This window comes from Terrapene carolina, unplaced genomic scaffold (genome assembly GCF_002925995.2).
Source record: "Terrapene carolina triunguis isolate 2854851 unplaced genomic scaffold, T_m_triunguis-2.0 Scaffold23, whole genome shotgun sequence".
Taxonomy (NCBI): domain Eukaryota; kingdom Metazoa; phylum Chordata; order Testudines; family Emydidae; genus Terrapene; species Terrapene triunguis.
In genome coordinates, this window is record NW_020664374.1 from 27,962,624 (window position 1) to 27,985,417 (window position 22,794).

The following is a 22,794-nucleotide window of genomic DNA, read 5'->3' on the forward strand; positions in this document are numbered from 1 at the left end:
TCTGGCACTGGTAAATTCCAAACCAATGTAAGGAAAATTCGTTTTCCACCTCCCTCCCCTGCAAAACGTAAATCAATTGCTCATTGCAACATAATGTCACTAACACCAAAAACTTAGCAAATATAGATTGGGCATCTATATGGAGGACAAGAATATCTAGAGTTGTAACAGATACTGCTAACAAATTTTGGAAGAGATTAAATTTCATGCTCAAGCCAATCTCCAACTATGAGGGATTACTATTTCTTATTTGTGTTACCATAGCACATAGCAGTTCTGCTCTTGGATCAGGAACCCATTGCACTGTGGGCTGTATAGAAAAAAGAGATGGTCCCTGCCCCCAAAAGCTTCCGATCTAAGTATAAAACAAGAGTTAACCGAGGCAGAGGAGGACCAGAAAACAATGAGAATATTGGTTAGCAAGATAGGCAGTGGGTCTCAGCACAAGAGCCTGCCCACAGCTGGGCTGTGTGTAGGCACCACAGCAAAAGTGTGTCATATGGAGGGATTTTAATTAGATAATGAAGCAGTTTTCTAGATGTTTATAGGGAGCTTCTCCCAAGCGTGAATGTAGCACGGGAGAAAGCATGAATGTGCTTGTTTAAAAATTTAACAAGTGAGCAGTGGGGACTGGCAACATGGGCTGATTGTAGTTGGGAGTCAAACCCCCCCTCCCCTTTTAGTATCCCCTTAGAACCTAGACTCAGACATGGGAAGAGTAAAACTTGTTAGCCTGGCTGGAGCCAGATGAGGGCATTTCTTAATAGCTTCCTCCCCCCCACACACTGTTCCCTAAAGGACCCTTGGGGTATTCTCTGAATTTTACCTTATTTTTGCTCGTTTCATTTCCTGTTTGTTGGTCCCATCCCTCCCCCTGCCCCCACCAATCGCCTGCCTTCAAGTGCCTCCTCGGATTTAACTACTTGCAGTCAGGCTGGATAATATCAAAATTCTCCACGTATGGCCAAAGCAAAGAGCTATGATGATGTTCTTTGCAGTAGCATTCTGAATGGATAAGAGCAGGACAAGATTACATTTGTTTAGGCGAAAGAAAAGGATGTTGAAGTAATCAAGATATGATATGAAGAGGACTGGACCAGAGTTTGAACTGTGTGGATGGATAGGAAAGGCTACATCAGAGATGTTATACAGAATGTTCCCATAGTAGATGTAAGTCTAGATGTGAGGATCTAGAGAGGTCTGAGTCAAAGATGATGCCCAGTTTACGAGTGACAGGCAGGATGGTCTTGAAATCTTATCCTGCCCCTTGGTTTCTGTTACTCTGTCCTCTCCTAGTTCTCCTCCTACTTCTATAATTGCTCCTTCAAACATGATCTTTGGAGAATCATCCTCCTCCAACTTTCTATGGGGGAAGGTGTCCACTGGGCTCTGTCCCAGGTCCCCTTCTTTTCTCCCTCTACACCTTGTCCACAGGCACTGACTTTTGTTTTTGCCAGTGTGCGCTGCTCTCCACCCCCTCTCTTCCCCATGCAAGCGTAATCTCATCCAGAAACACAAAAATTCAACTACCATCTCCATGCTGAGAACTCACAAATGTACCTCTCTACTCCAGATCTGTCTCCTCCTGTTCAAACTAAAATCTCAGCCCTTCCCTCTTACATCTTCTTGTGGATGTCCACTCATGATGGCCACACTCAGAGACAGGATGTACTGAACTAGATGGATCATGGGTCTAATCCATTATGGCAATTCCTACATTCCTATGTTCCAAATTCTGTCCAACCGTGGAGGAAACTTGTATCTAAATTCAAACTTGGTAGCTCAGATGTGACAGTGATGAGCATTGCATAAAAACCTAAATAAAACACAGCTGAATAGTCAGTGTCCATCTCTAGTTGAAAAATATAATCATTTTAAAGGACACAATGTAATTGTAAACTTCTGCTTCTATTTGTTTTGGTGTTATCACATATTTTATTGTATAAAATGGATGGTGTTCAGGGGGGTGGTGGAAATCATTACATTTTTGACTAGCTCCCCTAAGGCAGGTTAGCTGGATTTATTCCCCAAATAAGAAGTGGCTTATAACAGCATCACAAAATGCTGCTACACCACTGAAGAAACTCATCTCTTTAAAAACCTATTTCATGAAAAAATTACAGGAAATAGCCTTTTTAGTGTGCAAAAGCAAGAGAAATCCTCAATACCTGAAGGCTCCTTAAGAAATGTTGTCTCCCAGTGTACTAGGATTTGTAATGTTTATTTCTTCCTAAAAGATGGCTTTATTAAGTACAGTAATAAATAGCAAAATCTGCATTCTAGTTAATTCTGGAAGATACAGTGAATGACAATATTGACATCAGTGTACTGTAATGAAAGAAACATCATCCCTCATGATTTCTACAGTTAACATGAATGCAGTGCACCAGCCTGTCAGAGATCAAAGATCAACCTTCATCTTTCACCCTCCAGAATAGAGATTCTCTTATCACAAGTCCATAACATTACAGAATATTGCCTCTTACTGTTCATATTTAAATCCAGAAACAATCAACCCTTCTGATATGGACAGGAATATCCAAAATACTTGCTATGTTTACCTCCCCGGTGTAAGTCAAAGATACAGACTGCATATTCAACTTGAGGAAAAATTCAATTCCATTTTAACAGTAATTACGAAAACAAAAAACAAAAAAACTAAAACCCCACCACGACACTGATGAAAAGCCTCTTTATAAACTTCAGTTTAGAGAATAGCATAAAAAAAGGGGCTTTTAATGGAAGTGGGTTTGCAATTCTCTCTCAATAATATAGTAATCTCATCAGATTTAATAATTTCCATTTATTGAAAATAAATGCCAAGGAAAAGTTGAAATACTTCTTGCCAATAGGAAGTCAAAACCATGTGGCAATTTTCTATTACAATTATATATATATTTTTAAAAATTGCTAAACATTTATTAACTATTGGCAAATTCCCTGAATTTCCCACACTTTTATTAGGTCTGCAATAATCCTGTTTACATGTGACAGCTTCTCAGTGTCATCATGGGAGTTGTATTCACAACAGCAGAGACTTGTCCAATAGCGTAGGTCCGAGAGGATAATTTTGTCATAAATGTGTTCAAGGCTTGTAAAGTAGAGTGACAGTTGTTCATTCTAGATCAGTTGCAGTCTGATTTGCTTACAACATATTGTGATGAGGTGGACAAGCCCCACACAAGACCAGGGGAGGAAAGTAAAAACAATTTTCCCTGGAGACAGAGGTTGAAGCCAGTCCTGCTCTACTGCCTAGCTAGCAGTATCAAACCTGGAGGAAGTGCCTTCTGGCTGGAGGGGGTGGAATAATGAAGGATAATGCTTCTAAACTCAGCTACAGTGACGATCTTTGGCCTGAAGCAAAGAAAACCTGGGGGCTCAGCTGAGCATCCAAACCTTAGTAGATGGCATGGACCAAACTTTTTATCATCTTCGCGTTCCTTTGTAAATAAAGTCAAGCTCCTGGAAGGGGCTTTACTTTGATCCATGCTCATACAGAGAATGTGGATTAAAAGCCACATTTCATTCAAACACTTAGGATTTCCTAATACATCTTTAGTAAAATCAAGAACATTTGTCAGGTGTTTTAGTATAAGTGTTAACTTTAGGATATTTTCTTCTTGTTATTTAGTAACTAAAAGTGTAATAGTCAATTATGTAAGCAGGAATATATACCCTACACATTAACCTATTCACTCTTGTCTTCACCATAACATTCTGCCTTTTGCTGCTCCTGCAATTAGCAGAATTGGGGCTAAGCGAGTCCTAGACAAAAAAATCTGGAGATGTGTAGCCACTGCTCCACTTGTTCAAAGTGCTGAGTGAGTGAATTCTGGGAAACTCTGTATGCTGCAGTATAGCATATATGTTTTAAACAATAATTTATACACAAACACAATATTTGAACATAAACATGACTTAATCTGGACAAGACTGAGGTGGTGGTGATTGTGGGGAGCAACCAGATTATTTATCTGAGATTTGTGCATCTTTGTAACATTTGCAGCTTGAGGGTTTCGTTAGTGTGACAGAATGTACCTGTGTTCACACCCTGAATACTATTGTAATCATCTTTGTACAAAGTATGCCTTTCAAAGTATCATTTGAAAACCTCATAATTCATTGGTCAATATTGTCCTGATAAAACGTATGTGGCAACATCGCATTTGAAGTTATAAGAGACCACTGCTTGGTCTTCTTAAAACATGTTCCAAACTCAGGTTGGTGAACAGGTCTGTCTCAAACAAAGGAATGTGTGTTCTGCTTAATTTGCATTTAAGTAGTAAACAGAGTCATCAAGCAGGAAGGGAAACAAAAGAAGCTCCAATAAGTGAGGAAAAAGCAGCAGGGAACATCCTTTCCTATAGACATTCTGACTCCTGAATCTCAGCTGGAAATGTTTCCCAAGTGGCTGACTGACAGTATCAAAAGGAAGAATAAAAACCCCAATGACCTCTCCCTCTTTCTCTTGCTGTCCTTCGATTCATGCACCAGAAGGGACAAAGGAAGCAGCCACTGAACTGGAGAAGGGATTCTGACCTAACAAGTTTGATCAGTAAGACTACTGAGAGCATGTGGTTTGAAAAACTTTGCTTTGAATTTAACACAGATTGTTAAGTTAGGCACCAGTTGTGTTTTATCTTTATTTTTCTTATAATCATTTCTGACTTAAAAGTACTCACTTAAAATCTCACTCTTTGTGGTTAAATAAACTTGTTTTATAACCCAGTGTGTTTAAACTGAACTGTCTGTGAAGCTCCATTTGGGGGTAACAAGGTATGTGCTTATTATTTCTATGAAAGAAATATGGACTTTATATGAATTTGTATTATCCGGGAGAGGGCTGGGCAATACAAGACATATTTTACTGGGGGGAAATCTAAGACTAGCAGTATGTTGGTGTCACCCTGCTGTATAACCTTGACTTAAGAGCAAATGTGTGGCTGGTTGGCTGCAGCACATACACAGACACAGCTGGGAGTGACTTGCATACTGGAGGCTGTTTGTGAGCAGTTCAGGTTGGAGGCTAGAGAAGTAACTCGAACCCCAGGTTAGAGGGCTGGGGTGACACAGCTACTCAAGAGTCTGGATTGTACCCTGGATATGTCAGTTAGAGATGCTGATCAAATAGTAACTACCACCAAGATAGCTTTATTTTCATCTGAACCTGGTCCTTGAATATGAATCTCTCTTTGTGATCCACATGTTTGTTACCTCCCAATTGGATTACAGCAACGTGCTCTGCAGAGGCCTATACTTGAAAACAGAGGTGGTGCAGAATACAACTATGAAGATTTTTAACTGCAGTATCATAGCATGAACACATGGTACTAGTGCTTTGGGATCTACACTGGCTGCAAACAGCCTTCCAGGTGGAGCTTAAACTATTGGTTTTGACCTATACCATCTTGAACGTCCTTAGTGCCCATCCATCCTGAGGGCTTGCCTCCCCTCTCTGAGTTGGTATTAGCAGAAACACTAAAGTTGGAGACTCTCTGGTGAAGGAGCTGGTGGCAGAGCATTCTCTCCAAAGGCCCCTTGACTTTGTAAGTCCCACCATCCCACTGGGCTGAAATAAAACAAATGTATCATCCTGTCAGGACATGTCGCTATGTCCAATCTTTTGATCAGGCAACTGCAGATATGGTTGTGAGCTGGATATCTTTTGGCAATTTGATTCAGTTAATAACACTTTTGCTACCTGGTAGTTGTATGTATTGCTGTGGGATTTTATTTTAATTTATTTTTAATTTTTGCAACTTGCCCGTAAATCATTGCAATGGCACATAGTGGCCTCATCTTGTATCTCTCTATGAAGAAGTGCAGTGGTATAAGGACATGGACAAGAGAAACATGAAGACCATACATAGTTTAGAGATTCTCTGAGTAAGATACAGAATGGGATCCCATCTGTTGTGTTGTTGCTACAGTTAAATAAAAGTATTTAACTGAAACCTGTGACTTCCTGCTTCCGTACTAGTAACAGAAAACAAAGTTCTTCATTTTAGCATTAAATCCCTGGTACAATAAAAGACCTGAGTAAACTGATATATTTTGCAATGCATATCAAATGTCACAAAAGCCAGCCTTTGACAGATTGCGGTGAGTCATGAATCAAGGACCATCAGCTAATAATACTTTGTCCCCATAACTGGAGTTTAACTTTTGGATAGAAGTTGGTTTCAGTTTTTTGTCAAAATTTCACTTGGACCAACATTTTCCAGCTAGCTCTACTCTTGGCACAGACAGAAGCAGTTTGCCACTTAAAGCACAACTGCTGTGACTGTCTCAGACACCTCTAGATACCAATGTAGGGTCCTTCTAGGACTTCACATATAATCACCAACACATTGAGCAATAAAGAAGCAAATATAGACCTCCAATCCCAGGTTTTATGTACTTACATCCAGTTGATTTTACTGATGAGAGCAGCTATAATCTACAGTAATTACTATTGTATTTCTATAAACACACTGGTAATGGTTAGTAGTTGTTTTTTTTATTCTCCCCTTGATTCATTTTGGTAGAATAATAAATACATTATAACAGTAAAATATCTTACACTTCAGTTCCTGTTTTGTATAGAATCAATATGAAAACAGATAAGTTAAGTAAACAGAGCTCCATAAGACACAATATGACCAAAGTAAACTGTTCTGAAGTAGAGTGATTTTATGCAGAAGAGATTTAAAAGTGTCTCAGGAAATCAACAGATGGGGGGGGGGAGGGGAAAAGATGAGAACCTGGACAATATCCAATCCCTCTGAACAATCTGAAAGGCAACTGTATTCCTTTTTAAAGATTGAGGGAAGGAAACTTGCAGGGATATTTCCTCCTCCCATTTTTGCAATCATATTTCTGCTCCAATCCCCTCTATATCCCACAACATCAGCCTTCTCTGCTAAACCATGCCCTACCTAATGTAAATGTTCTTGTACTGTATTGTGTATGGAAATTGAAATACAGAGAGTCAGAGTCCTGCAGCTAACCTGTAACTCATTTTTCTACTCTTAATCCATTCTTCCTTTCTAAAGGCTTCAATTTCCTGTCCTCTCACTCATTTTCTACCTCAAACCCTTCATCTTTTTCCTTCTCCTCCCACTTAACATCTCATCACCTTACTTCTCCAACCCTTCAATTTTCTTGTGAGTGAAATGGTCCGTAGCTTTTCTGCTTTTAAGAAAATTATCATCATCTTCATCCTTTTGATTTCAAGGTTTACATCCTGGCTGCATATAGTGCAAAGGTGTACATTTCTACCAAGCTAGCAAGTCTAGTAGTTAATTTAACTTTAATATGAATAAGTAGTAGTTAATTTTTTTAATATGAATAAGAATTACGTTACCAATATCATATCAGAACATTTGCTGTTTACTTTGTCCTTATGTGTGTTAATAGATAGAAGAATAAAGTATCCCATTTTTAAATAACATATCCATTCTTATATTAAGTATTACATGTGAACAAATAATAGTTATTATATTCTTTTATTATTGGCATTTCACCTCTCATTTTAACTCAAATCCCTTTCTTTCCTTTATATTTAACCTATGTTTAAGTATTAAAAGTATACAACATAAACATGAAATGCTTTAACCTACCAGTGATTTCACATGTCCAATAAGAAATCAGAATTGCCATAGGAACCAAGCTCAAACTACTTGACTAGCATAATGTGTTCTCAGATCAATTCCTCTGACAACAAATCTCAGCAACTTTTTGTTGACAATCTCCATTTATTAGATTAAAAATGGATTAATATAGACTTGAAAAGTTCACACCCCCTGCCCAAAACTGGAAACAAGTTTTTCTGATAGAATAATTCCTATTCTATTGACTAAATGTTGTGTGCTGTTTGAGGAAATGTTCTGGAAAAAAATCCAGGATAGGTTGAATAAAGAGTATTTAAAATGCTGTTAAAATCTAAACTGTTGACAGCTTTCCATCTGTTCAACTTCCATTTTCAAATGAACATGAAAGTTTAGAGTCTGATGCACTTGAAATTGCAGATAAACTAAAATTTAGGATCAAGTATACATTTGCAACGAAGTATCACCCTCTCACCCCTGTATTATTGCAATCTAAAAATTTTAACTTTTTTGCCCCCCCCCCCCCACACTACTTACTTGCTTTGTTTTTCCATGCTGGCTACCCTGAGACTTTCCCAACGAGAATTAAGCAGATTCATTTGTTCTTGGATTTCATTTTCTTCATCATCTGAAAGCTTCCCAACTGTTATAAGTTGACTCCCCACTTGCAAAACATTACCAACACGTCCCTGGTGAGCTGTTAATTCCATCATAAAGCCCTGAAAATAAAAGAAAAGTAAATCTTAACTACGATTACAAGGAAGAGGGATACTTTGTAGAAATATCTTCAATTGCACATATTTTCAAAAACAAATTAAGTTGGTTTAAAAATTCATTTTAACTTTGTAACCCAATGTAAAAATAAACACCTTCACCTTGTGTAAGAGGCAAAGTCTCCAGTGCTAAATTTCAAGTCTCCAAAACTAAATGGAAAAGGAAAGAACAGGGACTGACAATAGCACCGGTGAAAATTTTATGATTTTGATCTTAATGTACCATACAAATAGATGAACACCAATTAATAGATGATGAAGTGTTTGCACTGGTTTCTCAGTCTCTGTGGTTCACATATACCTCATGGGTGTGAAACTGCTCTTTGACTTCTTCTACATCACTGGATATATCTCCTTGTGCTTGTAATGCATCTTCAGTAGAGAGAAGCCATGTGAGTACTTCTTCTAAAGCTGTTTGGTAGCTGTCCAGGTCCACTTCTACCTCCATTAGTGAACTGCCAAATGATCTGTCTTCAGGAGTGTCCAAATACTGATCAAAAATAAAAATAAGAATTTTGGCATTAAGCAGAGGCTAATTGCACAAACAGCTACATTAGATGAATAAATAGAATGTCATCCTCTTAATTCTATAGAACAATCCTCTTTTTTACATAAGAACTTTGATAAATGGAGGATCTGGTGAAATGTAAAGGTGACTATTTCAAGTCAGTAAAGTAAGGACAATGAAAAAAATCAGCTAAATTCAGAAACAGACTAAATGAATGTTTTGTCCTAGAGCTCATGTTTTTCTACATTTAGAATAGTTATTACACATGACATCAATAGTTAAAGTTACACGTATGGTGTATTCTTCAGTCAGTATTTTAAATAGGTTTTTTTTTCTCATTTCTACTTCTATCACCTGTCATTCAAGCACTTTTCTCTTTAGAATGACAGAAATATTTAATTTCTATAGCATCTTGCATAACTACACCATCCTAAATGCTTTGCACAGCAGTGAACTGCATGTTGGTACTGTATCACCAGCATGCAGACAAACTGAGGCAAATGCAATATTAAACACTTTTAAATATTTTTTAAATATATTCAATGGTGGGTTAGACTAATCTGCAGAGTATCATTTATCCAAGATCACGTTATAAAGTTAACGCAAGTCACCAGACCAAAAAAAAATAATCCGGGACTATTATTATTCACTTTCCCCCTTAGGGCCACCCACACATCTGCTCCGAGTCAAGTGCCATTTACAAGCAAATACTTCATGCCACCATGCTGCAGGTTACAGAGAGAGCGAACAGTAACAAGCAAAATTAAGTAGTCATTGTCCCTTTCACCCACTCCACTGGAGAAACTGTTATAAGACCAAGGTAAGAAATAAGGGGCTTGCTGAAGATGGTTTCACCTAATTAGTGAACAAGCTGTAGAGAAGGAAAAAATAAATCTGATAGCAAGTTAGGAGAATAATGATTTGTTTTCATCTTGCTTTTATCATGACGGATTCCAAAGGTCTTTTAAAAACTGATAGAGTACTATATAGTAATCACTTCTACTGACATGCAGACATCTATGGCAGCAATAAGAGATAGGAACCACTTAAACTATGCACAGTGGTTTAGGATTGAAAGTGAAGGCTTCCTTATCCAACTGAAATTAAAGGGGGAATTTAAAGTAGGCAGAATGCAATTATTCGGATTGAAATTTGGCAGCTCCACCCTCATAAAAAGTGCCAAAGGATCTTCACAGAAAACAAATGGTTAATGTAACTTTGGCATTACATCCTAGCCAAAAAAAGACAGCACCAGTAATAAGCTGTCAATATTTTATGAAGAGGATCCCACAAACATTTCCCTCAGTAATGTGCGAAAACCCATGTTTCAGAGGCATATGCCCAGCAAGAAGCAGAGGCAAACAACTGATTAGTTTGTTTTCCAGCTTCAACAAAATACTATCTCATAACAAAGGAAAGAGGTAATAAGTAAGTATCCAAACAATTGAAGCTACCAACTAGCCCTGATAGTGCTTATCTTATACATATCAAGATATCACATCCCAAGTTGAAATGATGCAGGAAGGTAAGAATACTAATCTTTGTTTGCAGTAATGAGTCTCTATGAAAAGAGATAATTTATCATCATTATTATATCAGCAGTTACTCTCCTCTTTCTGTGAAAATGTGGAATATTCCCATCTCACCTGTGAAGCATTAGAGAAATATATCAAATTCTAGCGAAATGGAGGAGAGAGACTAAGGTTATCATATTTGTACCATCAGAGATCTGCGGTCAAAGGGTTAGTTACAACATACTGGACAAGTTTCCCACCTGACAACTCTTCCCTCCATAGATCCAAAATGAATTATTTTCTGATCTGTGTTAAAAGGGCAGAATTTAAAAATGCACTGTCAACTCCTACTTCACTGAAAGGATATTTTTGAAAGCAAAGTGCTCCTAGTCATTTTGATCAAACTTCTTCCTCGTTCTCTCAGTTTCCCATAAATATCTCATGAAACAGAAAATATTGACTTTGATTTCAGAGTCAATAGGTGATCTGCATATAGTAGAGTCAAAACAAAATGACAGTTCCAGCCACACACAACCCAAAAGATAACTGGCCACACTTGAACCACACTCAAAACTCAACATAAAGAGGAGGAAGAAGTTGAGCAGGTAATTGGCATGTGGTGGACCACAGAGGTCACCCTGACCCCAGGGAACTGGAAAGTGTGGTTTAGGGCAGACTATATTGGAATTGTGAGCTATCACTGTAAGAATCGTGTGTGTGTGTGTGTGTGTGTGTGTGTGTGTGTGTGTGTGTGTGAGTGAGAGAGAGAGAGAGAGAGAGAGAGAGGAAAAACAGTTCTGTAGGGGAAGCTTTGCAGAGAACTATGCAAGCATCAGTCATTTAACACGGAGACAGCCTACAATAAGGTAAGGCAAGTTGTGCCTCTTTTAGGGAGCAGCCTGCTTTTTGTCTCTGTTTTTGGGTTCTTGCACATGATCGTTCTGAATTCTTAGAAACAAAGTAGTGTTACATTGCAAACTTCCAGCAAGAGCATTCAATATTTTTATTTAACTTCTGTGTGTATGCTGTGTAACATAACACAAACCAGCTAGCCGTTCAATCAGGGCCACACAGGGGACAAGAGTGTCTCACTTCCTGCATTGGCTGACCACGAAAGGAGGAGAATTTCTCATGCACGGTGGAAAAAGCCTCGATGTCCTCTTCCTTGCTGGCCCAAGCAGATGTCCCACCTTAGCAAGTAAGGTGGACATGTGTCATTTTTGTGCACATAATTTTCCTTCAGAGCTTATCCAGAAACAGATTGGGAAGGGCTGAAATGCTGCATATATGTCTATTTTTTCCCTGACTAGCTGGCGCCAATAGTAGCGGGAAGTTCTAAAGATCTCATAGAAAAGCCTGCTTTCATGAGACTTCCAACCCATTTTTTTCCAGACTCAGGAAGAGTTTTTTTACAGTTTGAAAAGCATCCCAATTTTTCAGTTTTTCTCCAAAGGGAACCCAGACTATAAACCCTTTGAGTTTCACTCATCCCTACTAGATATGCTAAAAAAAAATCCGCAAAAGTACTGTAAAAAGGACTCACATTTAAGGACTTGGAATATGAAGAGAGGAAGATTAGAAGACCCCAAGGACTATTAATGTTTAAATTAAAGTTTTAGGAGAAAGAATGTAAGACCTATGACCTTCGGACACTTTGAAAATCAGACAGGCTTGGTAGCTGTTTCAATTGATTCACAGAGCTTAAAGATGGAAAGGATAGTCCCACCTGCTTTGAGCTTCTGCTTGAAATATTTTGAATGTCTCTCCGACTATTGTATGATACATGATCCCAAAGTAAAAAAAGAACAGACTCGTGTCAGTAAGCACTCCAGAGTATTTTACAGAGTTCATAAGCAGAATTTCTTACTTTCAAAAATAATTTTATCCCTAAACACTTAGGGTCCAATTCACCACCCTCACTCACATTGCATAGTTTCTTCCTCTACAAGCAGTCTCTTAGGGAAGATTGTGCTACTCATCATAAGGGGGGCAGAACTGGACTCCGCTTAAATTCAGAGAAATCTACTTGTAGTGAAATTATCTTTATAATGAAATAAAATAGAAGTCTCCTTATTTTTGCCCCAATACATTGCAATGAAAATTTGCAATTCCATCCAATAAAGTTAGATGTAGAACAAAAAAAGAAAATGGACTTCACTGTATAAAAGTCCTACTCTACAATGTCAGAATGAAATATTTTAATGCATTTTAATGCATGGGCCCAAATTCCAGAAAGGAATCTACAGGTTGGAAGGACTCCCATTGAAACCACTGTGACACTGAAATCATAAGGGTCAGCTTGTTCAAATCCCTTTGCAGGATTAAATATGAACATACACATTATACAAACAGACATATATACACACCTACACTCAAACTAGGCTGTAGCATGGCATATTATTAAAGTTGCCTTACTCTTTCCAGTATAAAACCCTATTTTCAGTGACTTATAACTTTGCCAGGCTTTAACTGGGTTGACATTTTTCATGCCTCATGTCTGCTTCAAGTATGGTGACCAGATGTCCCGATTTTATAGGAACAGTCCCGATTTTTGGGTCTTTTTCTTAAAAAGGCTCCTACTACCCCCCACCCTCTATCCCGATTTTTCACATTTGCTGTCTGGTCACCCCAGCCTCAAGCTCAGTGTTTCTGAAAAGTTTCAGCCACAATGGTTTTGCAGTTTCCAAGAATGAGGCTAATGAAAAGCAGGTTGTTTTGCCTCACTTAAAAATTTTTGTCAACCTTTTTTTTGAGAAGCCCTAGTACCCTCATGCTATGTAGCAAGGACTTTACATTGGGCAGGAGGTGCCTTTGGTTGTCTCTGTGAAAACATGACCAAATTTGGCCAAGTTATAAACCCTGGACGTGGGAATCACAGTTCACACATGTTGAGCCGAGATTTTTATTTTATTTATTTATTTATATTTTAGCAGCTTAAATCCCCAGAATCAACACTGAAAATGCTGAGCAGGACTTTCCCTGCCATTGTAGCCTTTGGGCTTCTTCAGAGTATGCCAGGTCATGGTACCTGCCTAGAGAGCAAGGAGCCTGCATGAATGGAGAGGGGACAAGAGCTGTACCTATGAAGAAGGAAATTGCAACAAAGAGCCTGGGCAGAAGTGACTGGGCCTGGAAACTCACAGAGGGAGAGGGAAACTGGGATTGGAAGCGTAGTGGATTGAAACAGGCTGGAAAAGAACATTGGGATTGGGGGCAAAGGAGGGAAATTGAAAGAAACTTGAGAAATAACACTAACACATTATACCTTAAAATGTTCATAACAGTAAGGGCCAGGAAGGTGGGAAATTGTGAAAGAACATGTCCTTATTTGAATGTTTTTCTTTTTGAATCCTATTTAAATAGAAAGCTTGTGTCCAAACCCACCATACTGTCATTTCTATTTTGTTAGAAAAAATAGCTGAAGTACATAAGCAAGCTTTTCTTTACAGAACAAGACATGTCCTCACCATTTCAACGGACTGATTCTGTTTTTGGATGCACACCCTTTATAGAGCTGTCACAGGGTAAGCACAAATGAAAAATGACTATAATGAAATACTATAGTGCTGAGTGCGGAATTCCCCCCCAAAATACAGTCCAATGAAATCTTTACTAAATGGAGCAGAAATATTGTATGAATTAGAGTCTTTAACATTTGCAATTCATCAGGACACAGACCCACCACAAGAGATTCAAACTCACATAAAGACTCTCCGATGAATCCAAACTTACTAAGGGCCTATTTCTAAATACTTAATTTTGAACGGTCTCCTCAGCTTCAAAGGATCTCAAATTACAGAGTATACCAATGTGCTATCCCTGCTCTCCCCATTTTTGTGTTTAAAAAGGAGGGGCAAAAACAATATTACTTGCCAGTTTCATTCTATGCTCAATGGGAAAGAAAAGGGTAACACTGTTGGGAATAGGAATGGAGAGGTGTTACAAAATTCTGACTTCTATGGCTACCCACAGCTGATGGATCTAGTATGGAAATTATTAAAGCCTAAAAAAAAATGCTTTAAGTTTAGTGAGAGTGAATGTCTTCAGTCAAAAATCAACATTCACATATTCTGAGAGCAGTTTCTATTCTCCATCTGTGCATCTTGAAGCGCTCCCCAATGTGACTGCAAGAGTCTCTGAATGTACCAGTTAAGTTTGTATCAGGACTGAATAACACATCAACGTGAATTTGAAAGCTGACCCTGGGACATGTTAATTTTTATTTCAATTAAACACCGCTTCCCTAGCACAATCAAAAGTTATGAATTATAATGAAAAGTTATCAATCCTCACTGGGTAAAATTATTGTTCCATACTTTTATAGAAACATAAAAAAGTAAAAGATAGGTAATTATACAGCTAATTACTTATATTTAATTGACCTTGGGGCATGGTACTGTTCAACTTTCAAATACATTATAAGTATTTACTTTTATGCCTTTGTGAATATATTATAGTAACTCAAACACTTTGCAAGATAGTTTTTTGAAGATATATTGTATTTAATCTTTTATCACTTGTACAAAAATGAAAAAAAAAAAACATTTACTTTTATCCATTGATGCCCATTATTATTATTCTTCACTCACCGAAATTTAACTCTGATGCTCAGGATCTCTCATATCTCACATTGGAGAAAGTGCAAGATGGTGGGAGGTAATATAAGAATGTCACAAACAGTTTACAAATACTGACTGTAGTAAATTTGAATTCCTCAAACATGATTCGTTTAGAAACAACAGTTTTGGTTGACCCCAAGTTACTGGCAGACTAGCCAGCCAAACATCAATAGTTGGGCTTGCTCAGACAAAGTAGAGCAACCATCTCTTTGCTAGAGCTGGTCAAAAACAACTTTAAAAAGAACCATCTTCCATCAGAGAAAATAGTCCTAATGAAATCAAAGTGGCTTTATGGAGTTGTGTTGTTTGTCTGGCTATACCAAAAGGAGGATAGGAGACATACGATATGGGTTTAATCAGGCTGCAACTTTATTATTAGATGCCTGGGACTACCCAGCAGATAAGCCTGCTCTGTGTAAAAGGGAGCTTCAGGAACAGGGCTGCCCCTTTTAAACCCTTCATTCTCAGGAGATGAGTCAGTGACCACGCTGACCCCTCCTTTATTTTTGGAACAGTTTTCCTGTCCCCCTCCCCAGGCATAAAGCACTGCTCTCTTCATTTGGCCAGCTGTGGTCATTAAGAGACCATGGGAGGGGGGGGGGTCCCAACAATGTCAAAGCATTTTGGAACAAAGACTTTCTTTAAAATGTTTATATTACATATAATATTTTAAAAGTAAACAAAAATATTGATGGATCCGGATTTTTTTTTTTTTTTTTTGCGCAGGGGATGGGAGGTGGATTTCCTTTCATGGAGAACTTTGAGGTTTTGGGGTTTCATTTGTTAGTCAAAATGAAACCAAATTTCAAGATCTCAATCTTTTGTACAAAGGATTTTCCCTTCTCTCCTCATCTCTATTCTTCTGCACAGAAAGCCCTGTAGTACCTCCCAAACTGACTGGTAACACAATACACTGGAATGAAATCTGATATATTTAGAGGCTGATCCTGTCTCTGTTGCAGGATATTAACTTCAGTGGGTCTCTGCATATGCAAAGGGGTCCCCAAGGAATCAATTCTGAAGCACTTAGAGGAGAGGAAAGTGATCAGGAACAGTCAGCATGGATTCACCAAGGGTAAGTCATGCCTGACTAACCTAATTGCCTTCTATGAGGAGATAACTGGGTCTGTGGATGAGGGGAAAGCAGTGGATGTGTTATTCCTTGACTTTAGCAAAGCTTTTGATACGGTCTCCCACAGTATTCTTGCCGCCAAGTTAAAGTAGTATGGGCTGGATGAATGGACTATAAGGTGGACAGAAAGCTGGCTAGATCGTCGGGCTCAACGGGTAGTGATCAACGGCTCCATGTCTAGTTGGCAGCCGGTTTCAAGTGGAGTGCCCCAAGGGTCGGTCCTGGGGCCAGTTTTGTTCAATATCTTCATTAATGATCTGGAGGATGGCGTGGACTGCACTCTCAAAAAGTTTGCAGATGACACTAAACTGGGAGGAGTGGTAGATACACTGGAGGGTAGGGATAGGATACAGAAGGACCTAGACAAATTAGAGGATTGGGCCAAAAGAAACCTGATGAGGTTCAACAAGGACAAGTGCAGAGTCCTGCACTTAGGACGGAAGGATCCCCTTCACTATTACAGACTAGGGACCGAATGGCTAGGAAGCAGTTCTGCAGAAAAGGACGTAGGGGTTACAGCAGACGAGAAGCTGGATATGAGTCAACAGTGTGCCCTTGTTGCCAAGAAGGCTAACGGCATTTTGGGCTGTATAAGTAGGGGCATTGCCAGCAGAGCGAGGGACGTGATCGTTCCCCTCTATTTGACATTGGTGAGGCCTCATCTGGAGTACTCTGTCCAGTTTTGGGCCCCACACTACAAGAAGGATGTGGAAAAATTGGAAAGAGTCCAGCGGAGGGCAACAAAAATGATTAGGGGGCTGGAGCACATGACTTATGAGAAGAGGCTGAGGGAACTGGGATTGTTTAGTCTGCAGAAGAGAAGAATGAGGTGGGATTTGATAGCTGCTTTCAACTACCTGAAAGGGGGTTCCAAAGAGGATGGTTCTAGACTGTTCTCAGTGGTACCTGATGACAGAACAAGGAGTAATGGTCTCACGTTGCAGTGGGGGAGATTTAGGTTGGATATTAGGAAAAACTTTTTCACTACTAGGGTGGTGAAGCACTGGAATGGGTTACCTAGGGCGGTGGTGGAATCTCCTTCCTTAGAGATTTTTAAGGTCAGGCTTAACAAAGCCCTGGCTGGGATGATTTAGTTGGGAATTGGTCCTGCTTTGAGCAGGGGGTTGGACTAGATAACCTTCTGAGGTCCCTTCCAACCCTGATATTCTATGATTCCATCCACCTGCAGTTCATTGCAGGAAATGGGTTTATGAGCATGTTGAGAGTTCATCTGTTTCAACATGATCTGTGCAGGGTTCCTGTCTGTTTCAGGGGAACTTAAGTTATGGAACAAAACAAAAGGGCAAGAAAACCAAATAAAATAAATAAGACCAGATAATGTTTATGGGAATGTGTGAAAGGGACATTTATCTCAACAGTTTTCTCTAGTTTAGGAAGTTATCAAAACCAGGTATTGTTTTTTATTACATTTTATTATATCCTCACATATTCTACTCCTCCCTTCCCTTGAATATGCCAACTGCTGCTGTTTCTTTCCTGTAATCCCTTCGGACACATTCCATTGTGATGCCTGAGAGGCAACTGGGTTCCCAAAGCTTGGGCTGCAGCCCGAGCCCTTACGTCTACATTGCAATTAGACAGCCTCACTGCCCGAGCACTGTAAGCCCAAGTCAGCTGGCACGGGCCAGCCGAAAGTTTTTAATTGCAAGGTACACATCTCTTTAAGGTTACATTCACCAAAGTGACACCCACACATCATGCAAAGTATGGAACAGAGACTATCCGAGCACCGCCAGTACTCTCACTAGGTATAGCAGGGACTGGGAGAGGACTGCAAGGTGTTTATAAAAATAATTCTTTGAAAAGCACAAAAGTAAGAGGGAGGGATAAAGGGAGTGAGGAAGATCAAGATGAGGAAAAAAGGTAAAATAAATAAAAAAATAATTAGAACAAGAAATTAAGAAGCCCAAAGATACTCGACAATCAGAAGTAACTAAAAACAAAAATAAACTAAATATTACAAAAAATTAAACAGAGTTAAAAAAACCAAATCTATACAATAAAAGGAAACAAAGTTATTGAATCTGATATGGGACAGATGAACCATAGGTCAGAATTTATGACCCAGAGTTCTATACAAAAGGGAATATTAAAAAGAGTAAAAAGAACAGGAGTACTTGTGGCACCTTAGAGACAAATTTATTAGAGCATAAGCTTTTGTGGGCTACAGCCCACTTCTTCGGATGCATCTAATAAATTTGTTAGTCTCTAAGGTGCCACAAGTACTCCTGTTCTTTTTGCGGATACAGACTAACACGGCTGCTACTCTGAAACCTGTCATTAAAAAGAGTGAAAGAGTGTTTCTCTAGTTTCATTTTAAAAAAAATCATCTTTAACTAACTCATCCCAAAGGAACCAAGACCAGAAAATTTCTATTGTCAAAAGAAGCTAGCATTTTTGGTTTCCTCTGAAGTGGGCATTACTGGAGTTGAAGTTGCTGTCAGAGAATGCATCTGATGAAGTGGGTTTTAGCTTATGTCCAAATAAGTTTGTTAGTCTCTAAGGTGCCACGAGGACTTCTCGTTGTTTTTGCTGATACAGACTAACACGGCTACCCTTCTGAAACCTTTCAGAGAATTGTTTGTTTGTTTTAATTTTAAACAAACCTGGCAAGAACAGCTTCAACCCAGCTGGGAGTACTTCAAAAGGTAGAGAAACAGGTTCTGGGACCCAGTCAGGAATCAAAAATACTGGTTTCAGCTTTTTATTCTTTATTTAAATAAATGTAAATTCTAAAATGCATAAATATCTTTAAGAAATGGATATTTTAAAACTGATTATTCTCTAAATAGCTCTGAAACATAACCAGGTTATTAATTTTAATCAGAATTAAAATCTGTAAGTAGAATAACTATTAAAAGTAATAAATAGGATAATGCACAATAGGATCTATAGGCAGGTTATATGCCTACCACCAGAGAACTCATGCAGTTACCTAGGTAAGCATTGCATTTTTACTGAGAGAAATGTCATATGAGGGACAGCAGACTCAAAGATCATATTCATTCCTCTTTCTCTACAGACACACAGACAAAACAGGGAAAAATCCACTGAAATCGTAGGTATTTTTACCAAACAAGCCCTACAGGATTCAGGATCAAATCCACAGAAGGAAAGATAGAATATTAAAAGAGGAGAAAAATTACACAGTAAGCCACAGTTTTATTTCGTAGGGAGTTTAGTGCTCCTGTTTATGTGATAAGGATGCAATTGTTATAAATTCCATGTATACCAATTATAAAATACATATGTCATCTTGATTTCTCCATCTCTCGCAGTCACCCAGGGCAGCAACTTTGATGTCATAACAGAGACTATTCTCTCTCTTTTCTACCGCAATTTGTATCTGGTTCTTTTGTTATATTACCTTCCTCCACAACTCTACCACCAAATTCCTGGTGCTTGCCACAGCATCTCTTGCCTTTGATTATAGCAACCATCTTGCTGACTCTAGCATTGTGTCCCTTACCTCTGTCTCTTCTCCAATAAACTGCTGATGCCTATCAACTCCCCCTCCCTCTCCCCTGTACCCCCCACCCCTTCGAGTCCCTCCAACAACTTCTCAGTTTCAGCAGTAAGACATTCAGGCATGTTATTCACCTTTAAGGATTTTCATAGCTCTACTCCTGCCTATGTACAACTCCTTTTCCTACCGCCTCCTTTCTAGAGACTATGTGCTGCTGAAGTAGGTGGCTTTGTTTCCTTCTGCAAGCAACTCTGTGCCTGGAAAATTCTTCTTGAATCTGTTGGCCTGCTACCTCAATCTCCTCCTCAAAATTCCTTCTTAAGATTTAATTATTTCAGTCTGCCTTTCGTTGATGATCCCTTAACCGAGTCTTCATGCTGCATTCTACCCACTTATCCTGATAGAGGGAAGAAAAATGCTGGCAACCGTATGGTTCGCTATAGTGCTCATCATTCCTGTATCTAAATTTGGTCTGGAAGTCCATAACGGATTAGAGGGACTTTCCAGTCTTTCTCCCTTTCTTGAATGTTCTGCCTGGTGTAGTGTGTGAATATTATTTATCATTCTGGTGACAGTGGAAACATTTATCAAAGAGAAAGACCTTGCAGAATGTCCTAAAGATCATCAGACTTTGAATTAATCTAATCTCCTCTGGAAGTTTAACAATGAAGTCTTGTCACTCAAGAGTGCCACTGGAGCCCAGATTTGTTACCCTCCTGGACAAAGCTGTCTTTTTTTTTTTTTCTGAGAGACTGGTGTGGAGGATGTGTTCTGTAACATGTAGGGATGGGCTGTTTAGATATGGAGATATTATATCTTATGATGGTGGGTAAATATAAATGTCAGAGTTCGGAGAGAAATTTATTTAATTTATAATGTTTATAGTGTTTGTTTTGAATTTTATAAATGTATCCATACATTATACTAAACACCTTATTGTAACATTCATCCTCACATTATTTGTCATACTCAGGGGTGTCAAGGACCTGATACTGAAGGCTTTCTCCACAAAGAACTCCCATGGATGGGAATGGGTGTTCTGCATTGAGAGGACCTGTAACATTATAGGAGTCTTCCGTCAGGGACATGGCTCTTGACAGACAAGTCTGTAAGCAGCAACTACATGTACGAAAATGTTTTTCGGCAGAATAGATTTTACTAGTGACACATTCAGCATATAAAAAGAACCAAATGACAGCTAACAATAGGCATTTCTACAAGATCTAGTTCCTATAACTTCTGATAAACAGAACTAGCAAAATTATTTTCAATAGTGCCATCTGTTGACTCCTATTAACATGACCAGAACCATTTAAAAAAAAATTCTTAAAAAGCTTAGATTCACCCTCTAAGCATCCAAAGAAGGTACTCCAACCTCCTAAAATTTGCCTTTTATATTAACCAAGGAACCCAGAAACACACATAAAATAAAATAAAATACACTGAAAAAAAACCTACACTATAATTTTTTTCAAACAGGGGAGGATGGAACACAGTTCTAAAGTAGTAAATATTTTTTCTCTTTTTCCCCGAAGGGCTGGTATTGCTTTCCATTACTGCCTCACTAAAGCCTAGCTATCACAATATATTTTCAGTACAGGTAGAGAAGATGAGGGAGACCAAAGACTTACTTTATTCTCTGTAGCCCTAAGCAACACACTGTCAACAGTCTTCAATGAAAACAAGATGCAACACACAGTGATGTGCCAGCTGTAATATTGTAATACAAAACGATGGTAACTGCAGAGCCCTCAGATAGTCATAGATGACCGAGCCATAGAGTTTAAAGCCAGAAGGGCCACTAGATCTAGTTTGACCTCCTGTATATCACAGGCCATCAACACCATCCAGCACCCGCACACTATACCCAACAACTGAAATTAGACCAAAGTTATAGTCCATAGATTAGACTAGACTATTATGTGCCTCAGGCAGAGAATAAGAGGGATTGGGGTGCATCAGTCCCCAAGGCCCCTGTAATGGCAAGGAAACGGCTAAGTGAGATATTGCAATGGCAAGGAAATGGTTAAGTGACATATAACCAGATAATCCTGGAAAATGACCCTCACCCACACACTGCAGAGGAAGGCAAAAATCCTGAAGGTCACTGCCAATTCCTTCCTGACCCCACATAGAGTGATGAGTTAGACCCTGAGGACGTCAGCAAGAATCAGCCAGCCAGGCACTTGAGAGAGAGAAAGAATGCTCCATGCACATCAAAGCCCCGGCCTTCCCTGTTCAATGTCCCATCTCCAGCCATGGCCATTGCTGATATTTCAAAGGAAGGAGACAAAAAAAAACCCAATATAATGCTTCTATATAGTTTTTTATTTTTTTTTACATATTTGTAAATAGCAGGATTTTTAAAAAACAACTTCAGTCTTGCCAAACCCTATGATACTATGTGACAAGACTTTCTTCTAACAATGAACTGTATTAGAATATCAAAAATCGTATTGCCCTCCAGGGGCAGCTCTAGCTTTTTTGCCTCCCCAAGCACGGCAGGCAGGCCGCCTTTGGCGGCCTGCCTGCGGGAGGTCCGCCAGTCCCGCAGCTTTGGCGTACCCGCCGCCGAATTGCCGCCGAATCCACGGACCTCCTGCAGGCATGCCGCCAAAGGCTGTCTGACTGCCGCCCTCCGAGGGACCGGCATGGCGCCCCCTGCGGCTTGCCGCCCCAGGCACGCGCTTGGAGCGCTGGTGCCTGGAGCCGCCGCTGTTGCCCTCTACCTAAAGCCTTTCCCACTTCCCTCCCGACTTGCTTCTGGATATAGATTTGAAGACCCAGTCTCTCAATCCCACTATTATTAAAAAAAACTTCCAGGGAAATATGTTTTCTAACATGCAAACACCCTTTGCTTTTAAAAAAGAAAGTTAACTTTGCTATTATGTAAGACACCAAAATTCAAGGATTTACATGAAAAATTTGATACACCAACTGTTTCATGCTGCTTGGCCAGGACTCTTCCTTTCAGATGGAGACTTAACCACAACAATCCATATCTGCCACGTCCTGATTGCGTTACTGGAATACATTCTACATGAGGCTGCCTAAGGACTATGGGGAAACTTCAGATGCTGCAGAATGTAGCCACCAAATTTCAGGGAACACAGTGCAGATCACAGATGTAATAATGTCCTCTGTTTCCAGATCCAGTTTAAGCTTTCAGTTT

The 22,794-nt window shown here is 39.2% G+C and overlaps 1 protein-coding gene across 1 annotated transcript in view; it reads right to left on the reverse strand.

Moving 5' to 3' along the window:
- Nucleotides 1-22,794, reverse strand: part of LOC112112035 (dystrophin) — a 1,981,667-nt gene that overhangs the window by 1,257,984 nt on the left and 700,889 nt on the right. The window contains exons 10-11 of the mRNA XM_026649948.1: nucleotides 8,664-8,852; nucleotides 8,127-8,308 (exon numbers count right to left, since the gene is read on the reverse strand). Coding sequence (XP_026505733.1) covers nucleotides 8,127-8,308; nucleotides 8,664-8,852 — 371 coding nt within the window. The remainder of the gene's footprint in view (nucleotides 1-8,126; nucleotides 8,309-8,663; nucleotides 8,853-22,794) is intronic.